The sequence below is a fragment of the Triticum urartu genome, chromosome 5, assembly GCF_003073215.2.
Source record: "Triticum urartu cultivar G1812 chromosome 5, Tu2.1, whole genome shotgun sequence".
Lineage (NCBI taxonomy): Eukaryota > Viridiplantae > Streptophyta > Magnoliopsida > Poales > Poaceae > Triticum > Triticum urartu.
In genome coordinates this window covers 570040407-570058838 of record NC_053026.1, presented here as the reverse complement: position 1 = coordinate 570058838, position 18432 = coordinate 570040407, and the positions used below count along the sequence as shown (strand labels likewise).

The 18432-nt window shown below is 41.1% G+C and overlaps 1 protein-coding gene across 1 annotated transcript in view; it reads right to left on the bottom strand.

The window, feature by feature from the left end:
* The window catches only part of LOC125507404 (maturase K-like), a 46767-nt gene extending 30651 nt beyond the window's left edge, over nt 1-16116 (bottom strand). Inside the window, exon 1 of the mRNA XM_048671981.1 lies at nt 14656-16116. Coding sequence (XP_048527938.1) covers nt 14656-15581 — 926 coding nt within the window. The 5' untranslated portion in view covers nt 15582-16116. The remainder of the gene's footprint in view (nt 1-14655) is intronic.
* Nucleotides 16117-18432: the final 2316 nt, after the last annotated feature.

Genomic DNA, 18432 nt, shown 5'->3' with positions numbered 1-18432 from the left:
GCCAAATACTCTGAAGTAACTGACATTTGGCTTCTTGCCAGTAAGGAGCTCATAAGATGTCTTGTTCAGAAGCTTGTGAAGATAAACACGGTTGATTGTATGGCATGCAGTATCAATGGCTTCAGGCCAGAATTTTCTTGGAGTCTTGTATTCATCAAGCATTGTTCGGGCCATCTCAATGAGTGTTCTGTTCTTGCGTTCTACGACGCCATTCTACTGTGGCATGTATGGAGCTAAGAATTCATGTGTGATGCCCAAAGTATCAAGATATGTATCAAGGCCAGTGTTCTTGAATTCAGTGCCATTGTCACTTCTGATGTGCTTTATCTTGGCGCCATAGTTGTTCATTGCTCGATTGGCGAAGCGTCTGAAGACATCCTGCACTTCAGTCTTGTAGAGGATTATGTGCACCCAAGTATATCTAGAATAATCATCAACAATGACAAAGCCATAGAGACAAGCAGTAGTAGTAAGAGTTGAGTAATGAGTGGGACCGAAAAGATCCATGTGGAGCAGTTCGAAGGGTCGAGTGTGTTGTCATGATTGTCTTCGAGGGATGTTTGGCCCTCGTCATCTTTCCTGCTTCACAGGCACCGCATAAGTGATCTTTCTTGAACTTGACGCCCTCGATGCCTATGACATGCTTCTTCTTTGCAAGGGTGTGGAGGTTCCTCATGCCAGCATGCCCTAGCCTCCGATGCCAGAGCCAGCATTCTGAAGCTTTTGCTAGAAGACATACGGCAAGCTGTGGTCCTGCTGAAATCTACCACGTACAAATCATCTTTCCTGATACCCTTCAAACACTAGAGACTTGTCAGATTCCATTAGAACAAGGCAGCGATATTTTCCAAACATTACGATCATGTTCAAATCGCAAAGCATTGAGACAGACATTAAGTTGAAGCCAAGGGATTCAACAAGCATGACTTTATCCATGTGTTGATCCTTTGAGATTGCAACTCTACCTAGACCCAATACCTTACTTTTACCAGTGTCAGCAAATGTGATGTGACTCTTGTCGGGATGGACGTAAGGTTGAGTCCATAAGAAGGCTTCTTTTGCCAGTCATGTGGTTGGTACACCCACTATCAATAATCCATTCTGAAGACGCTGGTGTCGTACCCTACAGTGCAGTTAGGGGGATAGGCTTCACGAAGAGAATTGTGAAGCAAAAACATTTGACGATCCAGTGGGTTATGAAAGCTTAGATCCAATTAGGACTAATAGGGAGAGTAGCAAGCGATTCAGGAACGAAGTACATAGTAATACCATTTGGGCATTTGATCTTGCGCCCTACAAGATGTTTAAGGTCCCCAGCAATAGCGTCAGACGATTTTGGTTTTCTGCTGGAGACCTTTCCCTGCAAAAGAGAGTTAAGCTTTCTTAGCCACCCACATCTTCAAGGGTGGCTTAGAAGCAATAAGTCTAAGTGCAGCGTCTGAGAACTTTGGCTTTGGAGCCCTAGCAAAAAGTCTTGCAGGCGAACAATAATACTCACAAGAATAAGCAGAATAGTTTTTGGCCTTATGAACATGGCAGTTCGATGAACCGCGCTCATATTCATAGGCCTGAGTATGGTTTCCCTGCAAAACATTTGCGTTAGTGCGACTCAGGTGAGTCCTCTGCCTGTATGAAGCCTTTGGGCCGTATGAAGCCTGTGGTCTGGGGTTTGTCTTCTTCATCTGTGGTGTCATGACGGCATTCACAGGAAGATTTTCCAAACACCTTTTGGGCACCCAGATCTTCTTCATAGGCGGGCCCTTCCTGCCGGTAGGACCCATGTACCTGGCAAACACTTCACCATTCTGATTCTTAAACAGTTTATAGTTTGGGATTCATCAATGATAATGGGGTTAGCACAAGTGAAGCCAGATAGATTGGATGGATCTGCTGAAGGTTCCTTTGCAGCAACCCATGTGGTTTTGGGGTACTGCTCAGGTTTCCAGTAAGAGCCATCAGCATTCATTTTCCTTACGAACCCAACACCCTCTTTCCTCGGGTTTCGGTTCAGAATCTGCCTTTTGAGGACATCACATAGTGTCTGATGCCCTTTAAGGATTTTGTACATCCCTGTTTCAAGCAATGTCTTCAACCTAGCATTCTCATTAGCAATAGTAGTGGTATCCTCAGCAGAGGGGTTAGTTACCACATCACAGTTGAAGATATTGCAACAGTAGCAGCAGTAGAACATCAGCAACAGAAGTAGCGTTGTCACGCTCGATGCATTTAAGACATGGTGGTTCAAATCCTTCCTGAGAGGAACTGATCTGTTCGGCGCGAAGTGACTCGTTTTCCTTTTGAAGATCTTCATGAGCCGCTCTCAATTTCTCAAGATCTTGCTTCCTTTGAAGATAATCATAGGAAAGCTTTTCATGAGTTGTTGAGAGCGTTTCATGACGACTTTCAAGTTCCTCATACTTAACGTGAAGATTTTTTATGTCTTCAATTAAGGACTCAGATCGAGTCATTTCAGCGCCTAACAGATCATCGCTTTTGTCTAACAGTTTTTGAATATGTTCCATGGCTTTCTGTTGTTCAGTTGCAATTTTAGCAAGTGTTTTGTAGCTGGGCTTGAACCACAATCAGAGTCATCGTCACTAGATGTTTGATAGTGAGTAGTGCTTGTGTTTACCTTGGCACCACGTGCCATGAAGCAGTAGGTATGAGCAGAGTAGTCCTTGTCATTGGCATCGATGTTGGTGGTGAAGTCATTGTCTTCAGTGTTGAAGATGGACTTGGCAACGTATGCTGTAGCCAGACTTGCAACGCCAGAATCGGACTCCTCCTCAGACTCCACCGCCGCCTCCTCAGAAGCGGACTCCTCCTCTGAATCCATTTCCTTGCCAACAAACGCACGTGCCTTGCCAGATGAGCTCTTCTTGTGTGATGAAGACTTTGAGGAAGACTTGGAAGAAGACTTTGAGTATTTCTTCTTCTTCTTGTCGTCAGAGTCATATTCCTTGCTCTTCTTCTTCTTTTTGTTCTCATTGTCCCACTGCGGACACTCAGAGATGAAGTGGCCAGGTTTCTTGCACTTGTGACATGTTTTCTTCTTGTAGTCATGAGCAGAAGCTTCATCATTCCTTGAGCTTGATCGTGAAGACTTTCTGAAAACCTTTCTTCTTGGTGAATTTTTGGAACTTCTTCACAAGCATAGCAAGTTCCCTTCCAATGTCTTCAGGATCATCAGAACTGCTGTCAGATTCTTCTTCAGATGAGGAGACAACTTTTGCCTTCAAGGCACGAGTTCGCCCATAGTTTGGACCGTAGATATCTCTTTTCTCAGAAAGCTGAAACTCATGTGTGTTGAGCCTCTCAAGTATGTCAGACGGATCGAGTGTCTTGAAATCAGGACGTTCTTGAATCATCAGGGCTAGGGTGTCAAACGAACTGTCAAGTGATCTCAGAGTGTCTTGACGATCATGCTTGGTGATCTCAGTAGCGCCGAGGGCTTGAAGCTCATTTGTGATGTCAGTGAGTCATCAAACGTGAGCTGGACAGAGCTGGACATAGACCTCGCCTAATCACTCTGGTAAGTCTTCAAGGTAGACTCCCAAACCTTCACAGACTTCGTTCACCGGCGATCCACAATGTCTCTTGGATGCTCAGAACGTGACGCCTAACCGGCTGGAGGATTCACATTCCTCAAGTGTAATAAGTCTTCAGATCACACAAATAAGAAGACTTAAGTGATGCCTAACTCTCTTTGGCTCTGGGTGGTTAGGGCTTTATCCCCGCAAGGAATTCTCTCTCAAAGGCTTCAAGGTGGGTTGCTCTCAAACGACAAAAGCCGTACTCTAACTCTGAGCAGCCAACCGTTTATGGTTGTAGGGGGTGGGCTATTTATAGCCACTAGGCAACCCGACCTGATTTGTCCGAAATGACCCTGGGTCACTAAGGAACTGACACGTGTTCCAACGGTCAGATTTCAAACTCACACGGCAACTTTACTTGGGCTACAAGCAAAGCTGACTTGTCCGACTCTAGACAAGATTCGCTCTCATAGTCTTCACTCGAAGACATAGGTTTTGGTTAAGCATCACTTCAGTCATTCTAAATGGTTCTCTTGGACCCCACTTAACAGTACGGTGGTTCCTATGACTCAACAAAGAAGAAAAAGAACTACGAAAGATCTAAGTCTTCGAGCTCCATAGGCTTCATGCGATGTCTTCTCTTGTCATAGTCTTCAATGTGAATATCTTCATATACCACCTTTGACATCAATGTCTTCATACATTTTTAGGGGTCATCTCTAGTAAAAAAACCGAATCAATGAGGGACTTCTACCTGTGTTATCCTGCAATTCTCACAAACACATTAGTCCCTCAACTAGGTTCGTCGTCAATACTCCAAAACCAACTAGGGGTGGCACTAGATGCACTTACACTAGCCGCCCCAACCAGATGTACAGTTGTCACAGCAACTGGAACTGGTCCAACAAATCATTGTCTTCAACGAGTCACTGGTTTCATCCTTCCCTTCCCTTTACTTACTGTTACTCCTTGTGAAGTCATTGTATGATTGCACTATCTTTTATCTTCACTGAGTGACTGCGTGTTCTGTTTGGCTTCATAATATCTTCCTACCTGATCCTTACTACATTGCTGCTATTAGTCATTGTGCTCTCACTCCATTGAATACTTGACTATGGTTTGCCTAGTGTAGTCTACCTTCCGCTGCATTGTAATAGGTTTATTTATATCATTTTCTTCGAAACTTCCATGTTTTGAAGACTTCCATAAAAATCGCCTATTCACCCCCCCTCTAGTCGATATAACACACTTTCAATGCGAATAGCCTCAAGTCTAGCAACAAGTGCAAAAGTTTCATCGAAATCAATTCCTTCAACCTGTGTGTAGCCTTGAGCTACAAGTCGTGCCTTATTCCTCACCACAAGGCCATTTTCGTCTTGCTTGTTGCGGTAGATCCACTTTGTGCCAATGACATTGTGCTTGCGAGAATCTGGGCGTTTGACCAGTTCCCAGATATTGTTGAGCTCGAACTGATGTAATTCTTCTTGCATGGCCTGAATCCACTCAGGCTCCAGAAATGCTTCATCTACCTTAGTGGGCTCTGTGATAGATACAAAGGCATAGTGCCCACAAAAGTTAGATAAATGTGAAGTTTTTGAGCGTGTGAGAGGACCTGGCACTTTGATGTCATTGATGATCTTTTCAACTTGCACTTCTTTTGCAATGCGAGGATGAGATGGTTGTCATTGAAGAATTTGATCAGCACCATTTTCTTTAGTATTTTCTTCAGGTGCATTAGCTCAACGTTCTTCATGTTCTGGAATGAATTCTTCAGTAGATTCTTCAGTAGGAATGACATCCTCAGTAGCCTTGAACTTGATAGTTTCCTCAGGTGTTGGTTCATCTATCATAGTAGGTAGGTGCTCTCTTTGCGAGCCATTAGTTTCATCGAACCGCACATCTACAGTTTCAACAACCTTGTGAAGAACGTTGTTGAAGACTCTGTAGGTGTGCGAGTCCTTACCGTAACCAAGCATAAAACCTTCATGTGCTTTCGGTGCAAATTTTGAGTTGTGATGAGGATCTCTAATCCAACATTTAGCACTGAAGACTTTGAAATAACTTACATTGGGTTTCTTATTAGTGAGGAGTTCATAGGCAGTCTTCTTGAAGAATCTGTGAAGACATACTCTGTTGATGATATGGCATGCAGTATCAATTGCCTCAGTCCAGAAACGACGAGGCGTTTTGTATTCATCAAGCATAATGCGAGCCATCTCAGCAAGAGTCCTATTCTTGCGCTCCACGACGCCGTTCTGCTGAGGAGTATAAAGAGCAGATAACTCATGAGTAATACCAAGTTCATCAAGGTAGTCATCAAGACCAGAATTCTTGAACCCAGTGCCATTGTCACTTCTGATGTGCTTGATCTTCACACCAAAGTTGGTTGAAGCCCTCGAGGAAAATCGTTTGAAGACTTCATGCACTTCATGTTTGTAAGTAACAAGGTGTACCCATGTGTAACGTGAGTAATCATCGACAATAACAAAGCCATATTGAGATGCTTCATTTGAAATAGCAGAATAATGATTAGGACCAAAGAGATCCATGTGAAGCAATTCAAATGGGCGAGTGGTGGTCATGATAGTCTTCGCTGGATGCTTGGCCTTCGTCATCTTCCCAGCTTCACAGGCTCCGCATAGGTGATCCTTGAGGAATTTGACATTCTTGATGCCAATGAAATGCTTCTTCTTCGCAAGCGTGTGCAAATTCCTCATGCCTGCATGACCAAGTCGTCGATGCCAGAGCCAGCCTTCTGAAGCTTTTGCAAGTAGACACACGGCTGGTTGTGGTCCTGTAGAGAAATCAACAATATACAGGTCTCCTGTCCTAAAGCCTTCGAAGACTTTGGAATTGTCAGCTTCCAAAACCACAACACAACGGTACTTGCCAAAGACAACAACCATATCAAGATCACAAAGCATTGAGACAGACATAAGGTTGTATCCCAGGGACTCAACAAGCATGACTTTGTCCATGTGTCGATCCTTTGTGATCGCAACCTTACCTAGACCCAATACCTGACTTTTGCCTTTGTCAGCAAAGATGATATGCTTCAGATGCGACGGAGATAATGGAGCATCCATCAATAGTTTCTTGTCACCAGTCATGTGATTTGTACATCCACTATCGAGGACCAACTCAGTGGCTTTGGGTTGATCATCCTGTAGATGAATTAGTGCGGCTTACAAACTCATATACTTCATTTGTGAAGAATATGACATCAATTCATTAGATCAATTTCATCAGGCAAGAGAACAGATAAAGAAATATGAGAACGTGAGAAATGGAAGTTCATTTCTTCATGATTAGCCTGCGTCCTATCAGGCATACTTAGGTCTCCAGCAAATTCTTTAGACGATTACATACGTCTGGAGACCTAACCCTGTAGAAGAGATTAGTTCTTTTTCTTCACCACCCACATTTGAAGGGGTGGCAAAGAGTTCATCATTCTGCGAGCTCGATACGAGAATGATGGCATAGAAGCCAGTCCATTTTGTTTCACATAAGAGGGGTTAGAGTAAGCAGAGAAATTCTTCGAGGACTTATGGACATAATGATTTGAAGAATAATGCACATATCCACAATCCTTAGATCTTCCCTGTGAAACAGACAGGTTAGCACGATGATGTTCATATGAGGACTTTGATCCTTTTGAGGAATATGATCCATGTGAGGAGTTTGGTCCGTATGAGGACTTGGATCCATATGAAGAATTTGGTCCATATGAGGAATTTGATCTGGGGTTCCTATTCTTCACAGGTGGCGTCATGATGACATTCACCTGAAGATTTTCAAGGCATGTTTTGGGAACCCAGATTTTCTTCATAGGAGAGCCGTTCCTGCAGTTAGTGCCAACATATCTAGCAAATACTTCACCATTCTGATTTTTGGACAGTTTATAGTTGGAGTCAAATGACTCATCATCAGAATGAGAAGATTCACATGCAAATCAGATAAGTTAGATGGATCAACTGGAGGTCCCTTTGCAGCAACCCACGTAGTTTTGGGGTACTGCTCAGGCTTCCAATATGTTCCATCAGCATTGAGTTTCCTCTGAAAGGCAATGCCCTCTTTCCTAGGGTTCCTGTTGAGGATCTACTTTTTAAGCACATCACAAAGAGTCTGATGCCCTTTGAGGCTTTTGTACATGCCTGTCATGTACAATTCCTTCAGCCCTGCATCGTCAATGATACTAGCAATGTCCTCAGATGAGGAATTAGTGATAGCAGAGGCATGTGAAGAATTTGAAACATTAGCAGCATTTGAACATTCAGGTGAAGAATTAGCAGATTCACGTTCAATGCACTTCAAGCATGGAGGAACAAATTCTTCCTGAGAAGCGCTAATTTGTTGAGCAAGTAATGAATCGCGCTCCTTCTGAAGATCTTCATAACTCACTCTTAGCTTCTCAAGGTCTTGCTTTCTTTGAAGAAATTCATAAGAAAGCTTCTCATGATCCGATAAGAGAGTGTTATGATGACTTTGAAGATTGTCAAGCTTGGACTGAAGTCTCTGAAGATTTTCAGTCAAAGTTTCAGTGCGATCCATTTCTTCACCCAACATATCATCACTTTTGTCTAGCATGTTTTGAACCTTTTCAAGAGCCCTTTGTTGTTTTACAGCAATCTTAGCAAGTTTACAATAGCTGGGCTTAAGGTTTTCATCAGATTCATTCTCACTTGATTCAGAGGAGGTATATTTGAGTACCTTGGCACCCTTTTCCATGAAGCAATAGGTGGGAGCGTAGTCATCATCGCCTTCATCAGCCTTGTTGGTGAGGTCATTTTCTTCAGTGTTGAAGATAGACTTGCTGACGAATGCAGTAGAGAGAGCTAGGCTCGCCACTCCAGATTCGGACTCCTCAGATGTCTCCTCTTCCTCATTTTCTTCAGATCCAGCCTCACAGTCCATTTCCTTGCCAATGAATGCCCTGGCCTTCTTGGAGCTGCTCTTCTTATGATATGAAGGCTTTGAGGATTTTGATGATGAAGATTTTGTGGATTTCTTCTTTTTCTTCGCATCATCAGAACTGTAATCTTTGTATTTCTTCTTCTTTGATTCCTTTTCCCACTGAGGACAATCTTGAATGTAATGTCCAGGTTTCATGCATTTGTGACAGAGCCTCCTCTTGTAGTCACTGGATGAGGAATAATTGCTCCTTGAGGGTCTTCCAAGGCGACCACGTCTTGAGAGCTTTTGGAACTTCTTCACGAGCAGAGCCAGATCGTGGCTTAGTTCTTCAAGATCACCAAGGCTGCTACCAGAGTATTCATCATCGGACTCAGATACCACCTTGGCCTTCAGTGCGCGTGATCTTCCATAGCTCGAACCATAGAGATCTCTTTTTTCAGCAAGTTGGAACTCATGAGTATTTAGCCTCTCGAGAATATCAGCGGGATCAAGTGACTTGCAATGAGCACGTTCTTGTATCATCAATGCCAGAGTGTCAAATGAGGAATCAAGCGATCTCAGCAATTTCTTCACCACCTCATGGTCGGTGATGTCAGTGGCACCAAGTGCTTGAAGCTCATTTCAGATGTCAGTGAGGCGATCGAAGGTTTGTTGAACATTTTCATTGTCGAGTCTTTTGAAGCGGTTGAAGAGATTGCGAAGAACATCAACTCGAGAGTCACGCTGTGTTGAGACTCCTTCATTCACTTTGGACAACCTGTCCCAGATAAGCTTCGCTGTCTCCAAAGCACTCACTCTGCCATACTGTCCTTTGCTCAGATGACCACATATGATATTCTTCGCTTGAGAGTCGAGTTGCTTGAATCTCTTCACATCAGCAGCATTCAGAGAAGGTGTGACTGGGGGAACACCATTTTCCACAACATACCAGAGATCGTTATCAATTGCCTCAAGATGCATTCGCATCTTATTCTTCCAGTAGGGGTAGTCCGTCCCATCGAAGGTAGGACACCCAGCAGAGACCTTGATCATACCTGTGGTCAACATAACTAAAACTCCAGGAGGTTAAACCAAAATCACACAGAACAAGGGAGTACCTTGCTCCGATACCAATTGAAAGTGCGTTATATCGACTAGAGGGGGGGTGAATAGGCGATTTTTATGGAATTCTTCACTGAGGAATTTGCCGGTGAGGAAATTCCTTAGCGAAGAACTACTAGCAGCGGAAGGAGTACTCAAAAGTAAACATAATAGAATACAAGCATAGTCATCATGATGAAATGAAGACAGGCACAGAGTACAGGAAGCATAAGCACGGGATAACATAGGATGAAGACAAACAGACTGAAGAAATTGAACTGAGGAAATTGAGAAAGTCTTCAATCAAAGTCTTCAAACACAGATATGAACAAGCACACAACTCAATTATGAGGGAATGAAAGAGTTGAGGAAATGGAACCAGTAAGCTTGGTGAAGACAATGATTTGGTAGACCAGTTCCAACTGCTGTCTCAGTTGTACATCTGGTTGGAGCGGCTGAGTATTTAAACTCGAGGACACACAGTCCTGGACACCTAGTCCTGAACACGCAGCTCAGGACACCCAGTCCTCATTGTATTCTCCTTGAACTAAGGTCACACAGACCTTGTCCAATCACTGGTGGTAAGTCTTTAGGCGACTTCCAAACCTTCACAAACTCGGTCACTCGGCGATCCACAATTCCTCTTGGATGCTCTAGACCATGACGCCTAACCATCTGGAAGAAGCACAGTCTTCAAAGGTAACAAGCGTCGGATCCACGCAGGATCAATCTCTTCAGTGATGCTCAATCACTTGGGGTTTGTAGGTGTTTCGGTTTTGGGTTTTTGGTTTTTTCTCACTTGATGATTTTCGCTCAAAGTCCTCAGAGGATGGGTTGCTCTCAAATGACAAGTGTCAGTTTCTTTTGAAACAGCCAACCAGCTAGTGGTTGTAGGGGGCGGCTATTTATAGCCTAGGGAGCAGCCCGACATGATAAGACATAAATGACATTCAATGATATGATCGTTAGGTGGATAGATATTTTGGGACAGCTGGCGCATAGCACAACAACGGTCGGAATTTTGAGTAGCAAAATCCTCAGGGCTATCATGTTCCTAACTGTGTAGGAAATCCGCACTGGCGAATTCCTAACTCCTCAGTCAGAACAAATTCCTCAGAGACCAGAAGAACTTCGTCTCTGTCGCTGAAGAATATGACTGGACTGTATGAGATTTCCAATGGCTTCACTCGAAGGGATTGGTAGGTGTAGGATTTTGAGTTGAGCATCACATGGAAATTTTTCCTTAGTATTTCCCCGACCCCCTTTAACAGTACGGTGTTTTCTATGACTCAAGAAAGAGAAAATGAAACTACGAAAACAAAAGTCTTCATGCTTCATGTTCCTCGAATGAATACAAAGTCTTCAAGGTCACACCAATTTCTTCACTTTCAAAGTCTTCAGAAATCCAAAGTCTTCGGTCGAAGAACTTCATTTTTAGGGGTCGACTTTCTCTGTAAATATCAAACTCCTCATAGACTTATAGACCTGTGTACACTCATGAATGCATTAGTCCCTTAACCTATAAGTCTTCAATACACCAAAATCACTAAGGGGCACTAGATGCACTTACAATTTTGAAATACAAATAATTTGGGAAAATGGATTAAATCTTTGAAACATCATATAAAATAAACCATAGCTCGGATGGAAAAACTTTGTACATGAAAGTTGCTCAGAACGACGAGATGAATCCGGATACGCAGCCCATTCGTCCGCCACACATCCCTAGCATAGCGAACATGAAACTTTCCCCCTCCGGTTCATCTGTCCGGAAACAAAAACACCGGGGATATTTTCCCGGATGTTTCCCCCCTTCACCGATATCACCTCATACCGTGTTAGGGCACACCTAGCATCACGCTTTGTCATGTCATGCATCGTCATGCATTTGTTTGCATTATATTTATTGTTTCTTCCCCATCTTCTCTCGCTAGACACCGAGGCCGACGCCACTGCTACCCAGTACGCCTACGGTGTTGACGACGCCTCTCTCTTGCCAGAGCAACCAGGCAAGCCCCCCTTTGATCACCAGATATCGCCTATTCTTATCTCTACTGCTTGCATTAGAGTAGTGTAGCATGTTACTGCTTTCCATTATCCTATCATGATGCATAGCATGTCCTTGCTACTACTGTTGTTACCTTTACCTGCAATCCTAAATGCTTAGTATAGGATGCTAGTGTTCCATCAGTCGCCCTACACTCTTGTCCATCTGCCAAGCTATACTACTGGGCCGTGATCACTTCGGGAGGTGATCATCGGCATATGATATATACTTTATACTGTTACATTACTTATGATACTGTTCGGAGATGGGGGCTGAAGGGGCAGGTGGCTCCATCCCGGTAGAGGTGGGCCTGGGTTCCCGACGGCCCCCGACTGTTACTTTGTGGCGGAGCGACAGGGCAGGTTTAGACCACCTAGGAGAGAGGTGGGCCTGTCCCTGGTCGGCGTTCGCGGATACTTCAATTAACACGCTTAACGAGATCTTGGTATTTGATCTGAGTCTGGCTACTGGCCTATACGCACTAACCAACTACGCGGGAACATTTATGGGCACTCGACGTCATGGTATCAGCCGAAGCCTTCGTGACGTCAGCGACTGAGCGGCGCACGCTGGGTTGGACTGGAATGCCTGCTCTTGTATAAGGGAGGCTATGTCTGCTCGCCGGCCGCGTTTGCAACGTGTAGGTGTGCAATGGGCGATGGGCCCAGACCCTTGCGCCATAGGATTTAGACCGGCGTGCTGACCTCTCTGTTGTGCCTAGGTAGGGCTGCGACGTGTTGATCTTCTGAGGCCGGGCATGACCCAGGAAAGTGTGCCCGGACAAAGGGGATCGAGCATGTTGGGAAATGTGGTGCACCCCTGCAGGGAAGTTAATCTATTCGAATAGCTGTGATCTTCGATAACAGGACAACTTGGAGTTGTACCTTGACCTTATGACAACTAGAACCGGTTACTTAATAAAACACACCCTTCCAAGTGCCAGATACAACCCGGTGATCGCTCTCTAACAGGGCGACGAGGGGAGGATCACCGGGTAGGATTATGCTATACGATGCTACTTGGTGAACTTACCATCTACTCTCTTCTACATGCTGCAAGATGGAGATTGCCAGAAGCGTAGTCTTCGATAGGAATAGCTATCCCCCTCTTATTCTGGCATTCTACAGTTCAGTCCACATATGTTACCTCTTTTCCATTTCATACCAATGCATACATATGTAGTGTAGTTCCTTGCTTGCGAGTACTTTGGATGAGTACTCACGGTTGCCTTGCTCCCCCTTTTCCCTTTTTCTATACCCGATTGCTGTGACCAGATGTTGGAGTCCAGGAGCCCTATGATTTTTTAGCCCTGCTATCAATCACTTCGGTAAAGGGATCGAAAGATTATGGTCTGAAATAGAGATTTGAGAGTCCCTCGTGTGAGTACGTGCTGAAGAGCAAGGAGTGAAAGTGCGTTCATCTTTCTTTCTGCTAGTTGTTTCCTACTAATAGTGATTAGTGAGTGCCCACTGTCGATGACGACTGCTACTACTCGGGAGGTGCCTACTACTACGTGCAGGCCGCTGACGACGATCAGGAGTAGATTAGGAGGATCCCAGGCAGGAGGCCTGCGCCTCTTTCGATCTGTATCCCAGTTTGTGCCAGCCTTCTTAAGGCAAACTTGTTTAAATTATGTCTGTACCCAGATATTGTTGCTTCCGCTGACTCGTCTATGATCGAGCTCTTGTATTCGAGCCCTCGAGGCCCCTGGCTTGAAATATGATGCTTGTATGACTTATTTTTTTTATTTGTAGAGTTGTGTTGTGATATCTTCCCGTGAGTCCCTGATCTTGATCGTACACATTTGCGTGTATGATTAGTGTACGATTGAATCGGGGCGTCACACCGAACCATCCGATGTAAAGACGATTTTCGGTACTAGTTATCTAGTTGCAGAAGCGACCCCACAGGCTTGTACTTTTGCGTCTCTCTAAAAGTGTAGTCATGGTAAGATCTTGGTTTATTCAAATTGCAAGGACTCCCAAGCACACGTATTAACTAGAATATAGATAATAGAAGGCTTGTTATTTAACAGTATAACATAGACTATATACCAATGTCAACCAAGTCAGCCCAAAGATTAGCTATCCATATAACTAAATTAACCAAACCAATAATTTTGTATTTGTAAACGAAGTGAGTCAAAGTTAAAAACTTTGATGGGTCTTTTCTATATGGGTTGCCTGGGACTCGAACCCGGAACTAGTCGGATGGAGTAGATAATTCTTCCTTGTTACAATAGAGAAAAATCCCTCCCCAAATCGTGCTTGCATTTTTCATTGCACACGACTTTCCCTATGTAGAAATAGCCAATTTCTATTCCAAAGAGGAAGTTCTACTAATTTTTTTAATTAGTAAGTTGATTCACCTACTCTTTATTATAATAAAAAGAACATTTCAGAATGAAAAATAGAAAAGTTTTTTCTTGATCATTTATCAACCCTTTCCTATTTCTTAATTTCGTCTAATGATTAATTAAGAGGGTTGACCAGGTCATTAATACATATAATATCCAAATACTAAATACGCTCAATGTGTGATCCACAGAAAGAAAAAAGAGTTGTTTTGGTGAACATCAAAGAAAAAACTTACTCTTCTTCCATGAAAAATTCTTCTAAAAATGCCAAACCCAATCGTTGCATAAAAGTCCGTATCGTGCTTTTATGTTTACGAGCTAAAGTTCTAGCACATGAAAGTCGAAGTATATACTTTAGTCGATACAAAGTCCGTTTTTTCGAAGATCCACTATGATAATGAAAAAGATTTCTACATATCCGACCAAATCGATCAAGAATATCCCAATCTGATAAATCTGTCCAAATGGGTTTACTAATAGGATGCCCCGATCCAGTACAAAATTGAGCTTTTGATAAGTATCCTATGAGGAGAGTAGCGGGGACTATGGTATCGAATTTTTTCATTCGAGTATCTATTAGAAATGAATTCTCCAGCATTTGATTCCTTACTAACAAAGAACTTTTTTGTACACTTGAAAGGTACCCCATAAAATCGAAGCAAGAGTTTGCTAATTGGTTTATATGGATTCTTCGCGGCTGAGTCCAAAAACAGAAATAATATTGCCAGAAATTGATAAGGTAGCATTTCCATTTCTTCATCAAAAAAAGTGTCTTTTGATGCAAAAATTGCGTTTCCTTGATATCAAACATAATGCATAAGAGGATCCATAAAGAACCATAGGGTTTTCCGAGAAAACCAGGGTACATTATCCCAAAATGTTCCATCTTCCTAGAAAAGTGGATTCGTTCCAGAAAAGTTCCAGAAGATGCTAATGGTAAGCAAGAAGATTGTTTACGAAGAAACAACAAAAAAAATTCATATTCTGATACATAAGAGTTATATAGGAATTGAAATAGTCTTTTATTTTCTTTTTGAAAAAAAAAAATGGATTTCATTGAAGTAATAAAACTATTCCAATTCGAATAATAGTTGAGAAAGAATCGCAATAAATGCAAAGATGGAACATCTTGGATACGGTATTGAAGGAGTTGAACCAGGATTTCCAAATGGATAGGATAGGGTATTTCTATATGTGATAGATAATCCAAATGCAAAAATTTGTCTTCTAAAAAGGGAAATATTGAATGAATAGAGCGTAAATTCTGAAACTTTGGTATTTCTTTTTCTTTCAGACAAAAAAATTCCCGTAGCGAGAATGGGATTTCCACAACGATCGCAAACCCTTCAGATAGAATCTGAGAATAAAACTCAGAATAAAAATAATTTTTGTAATCCAATAATCGATCTTGGTTAGGATGATTAACCGAGTTATCCAAAAAATTCTGCTGATACATTCGAATAATTAAACGTTTCACAAGTAGTGAACTAAATTTCTTGTTATTACAACTAACAACTATTTCCACAGGTTCAGAACCATTTAATCCATAATGGTGGGCAAATGCATAAATATATTCCTGAAAGAGAAGTGGGTAGACAAAGTATTGTTGACGAGATTTATGTTTTTCTGAATACCCTTCGAATTTTTCCATTTGTATTTCTACTTGAATCAGAGAGAAGAAGCATTTCTCGGTTTATCGAATGATGATACATAGTGCAATATGGTCAGAACAGGGTGTTGCATTTTTAATACAAACCCTGGAAAGAAAGGGAGTCTAATCCACAGATCTTTTTCTGCTCCTTTTCTACCCAATTAGTTTATGTTTGTTCTAATTAAAAAAAAAGAACAGAACAAGTTTTTTATTTTTGCAGGCCAATCGCTCTTTTGACTTTGGAATACAGCCTCTTTATCAATATACTGCTTCTTTTACACATTCAATCCATAACATCCCTTATTCAATCCATAATCAAGAATAATTAGGATTTCTAAAAAAAAAAAGAAAAAATAAAGGGTCCACTCATAGGAAAACCCAACCTTTCCCCGCATCCGGCACTAATCTATTTTTAACGTCTAATTAGAGCGGGGAATCATTCCAATTAGGAAGTTCAGCTCGTTGCTTTTTATTTTACCAGAATTGGAGCCAGGCTCTATCCATTTATTCACTAGACCCAGAAAATCGTAATTTTGGATTCCACTCAAAAAAAGATTGATTTTATTACGACATGCTACTTTTCCATTCATTACCTTTGAGGATCAGTCGTGGTCTTCTAGACTCTACCAAGAGTCTGGACGAATTTGTTGTTTCATCCAAATGTGTAAAAGATCATAGTCGCACTTAAAAGCCGAGTACTCTACCATTGAATTAGCAACCCAGATAAAAAAATCTTAGATACGATCGAAATCCAAAAATCAATGGAATTACACCGTGCGCTTCTGTCAAAACATTGAACTAACAAGACATCAAAAGATTTTTTTTATCAACCATGAAAAACACTCAAATGCCGAAACGAACAGGTCCGGTTAAATTCCACTAAAGTAAAGTTAAAAAAAGAGCGACCCTAATCACGATGGCCAAATTCTCCTTATTTTTAGCGATTTTTATTATATATATATATATATTATATTGTATGAGAATACATGCAAGAGGAACACCCTTACCATTCGAGCGAAGTGTAGGCAGAAAAATTGAATATGGAGTGAGGATAAAGAGATCCATCTATCTACAAATTCTATTTTTTCAATAGACCTTTGTCAATGGAAATACAATGGTAAGAAAACAAATTAGATAGAAAAAGTAAATGAAATAGGGGCTTATATTGGATTGGCACGATATAATATAAATCCAAATAGGATAAAAAAGAGGTAAATTGTGTCTAAATAATTAGACAACTAGGAATACTAATAATCTTCTCCTATCCTAATTTTTGATTCATTTAGTTCTTCAATTAACTCAAAGTACTTTCTTTTTCTTTAAAGAATTCCGCCTTCCTTAAAATATCATAAACAGTTCTTGTTGGTTGAGCACCCTTTTCAAGGAAATAGAGAATAGCTAGAACATTTAAACAAGTTTGATTCTTTATCGGATCATAAAAACCTACTTTTTGAAGATCTCTTCCTTCTCTTCGAGATCGAACATCAATTGCAATGATTCGATAGACAGCTTATTGGGATAGATGTAGATAAACAACGCCCCCCCTAGAAACGTATAGGAGGTTTTCTCCTCATACAGCTCGAGAAAATGATTCAAATTTCTGTCGATAATAATAGAAATTAGACTATGACGTGCATTAATTTCCTTACAGAAAAAACAAATTTCATTTATACTCATGACTCAAGTGGGCTAATTTTGCCTGACAAACTTCGAAGGCAAAATCCTTCCAAAATTTTTGAGTCGTCTTTAAACTCTTTTCTTTGTCTCATTTCGAACGAATTGACTTTTATTCCTTATTCTAATCCAACTCTGTTGTTGAGACAATTGAAAATTGTGTTTACTTGTTCTGGAATCCTTTATCTTTGATTTGTGAAATCCTTGGGTTTAGACATTACTTCGGGAATTCCTATTTTTTTCTTTCAAAAGAGTAGCAACATACCCTTTTTTCTTATTTCCTTCGATAAAGCATTTATCTCTTCTATAGAAATCTAATAAGAGGGATTGATTCTGATATACTTTTATTGGACTTTCTTCTTATTTTAACCTTTTGATTTATTTCTATATTAAGGATAGACTAACAAAGTTGGCCTAATTTATTAGTTTTCACTAACCCTAGATTCTTTCCCTTGATAAAAAAAATTTGTCCTCTCGAGCTCCATCATGTACTATGTTACTTAAACCCAGTGCAAATTTGGTCGAAACAAATAGAACAGGCTATGTCGAGCCAAGAGCATTTTCATTACTATGTAAAATGATGGATAGCAAAATCCACAATTGATCATGTCCTTCAAGTCGCACGTTGCTTTCTACCACATCGTTTTAAACGAAGTTTTACCATAACAAACATTCCTCTTTTCATTGCAAAGTGGTATAGAGAATTGATCCAATATGGATGGAATCATGAATAGTCATTGGTTTAGTTTTTTTATACTAATTAAAACTTGCTATCTATGGAGCAATATGGATAAAAGAAAGTAAGTATTTATCCGTGAAGCCTCCGCCAAGATCCAATTTATTTAAACCCATATTAAAATTCTATCATACGAATGAAACATAGTTTGAAAAAGACGACTAAACAAGTTTGCTTAAAACTTATTTATTCTTAAATTTCCACCCTCAACGGATGGCTCGAGATGATCAATCTTGAAGTGAGAAAAGAAGGATTGACTCTTCCTCAATAAATAAACTATCAACCTCCAAAAAAGTTTAATTAATTTAATTACTAGAATTAGAATTCTAGTAGTAATATATTTTTTCAGTACAAAAAACAATTAACTATAATAACTAGACTATTCCAATGAAAAGATTGAAAACTTTTGGTAGTTATAGAATTCTCGTACTTCTTCAACTC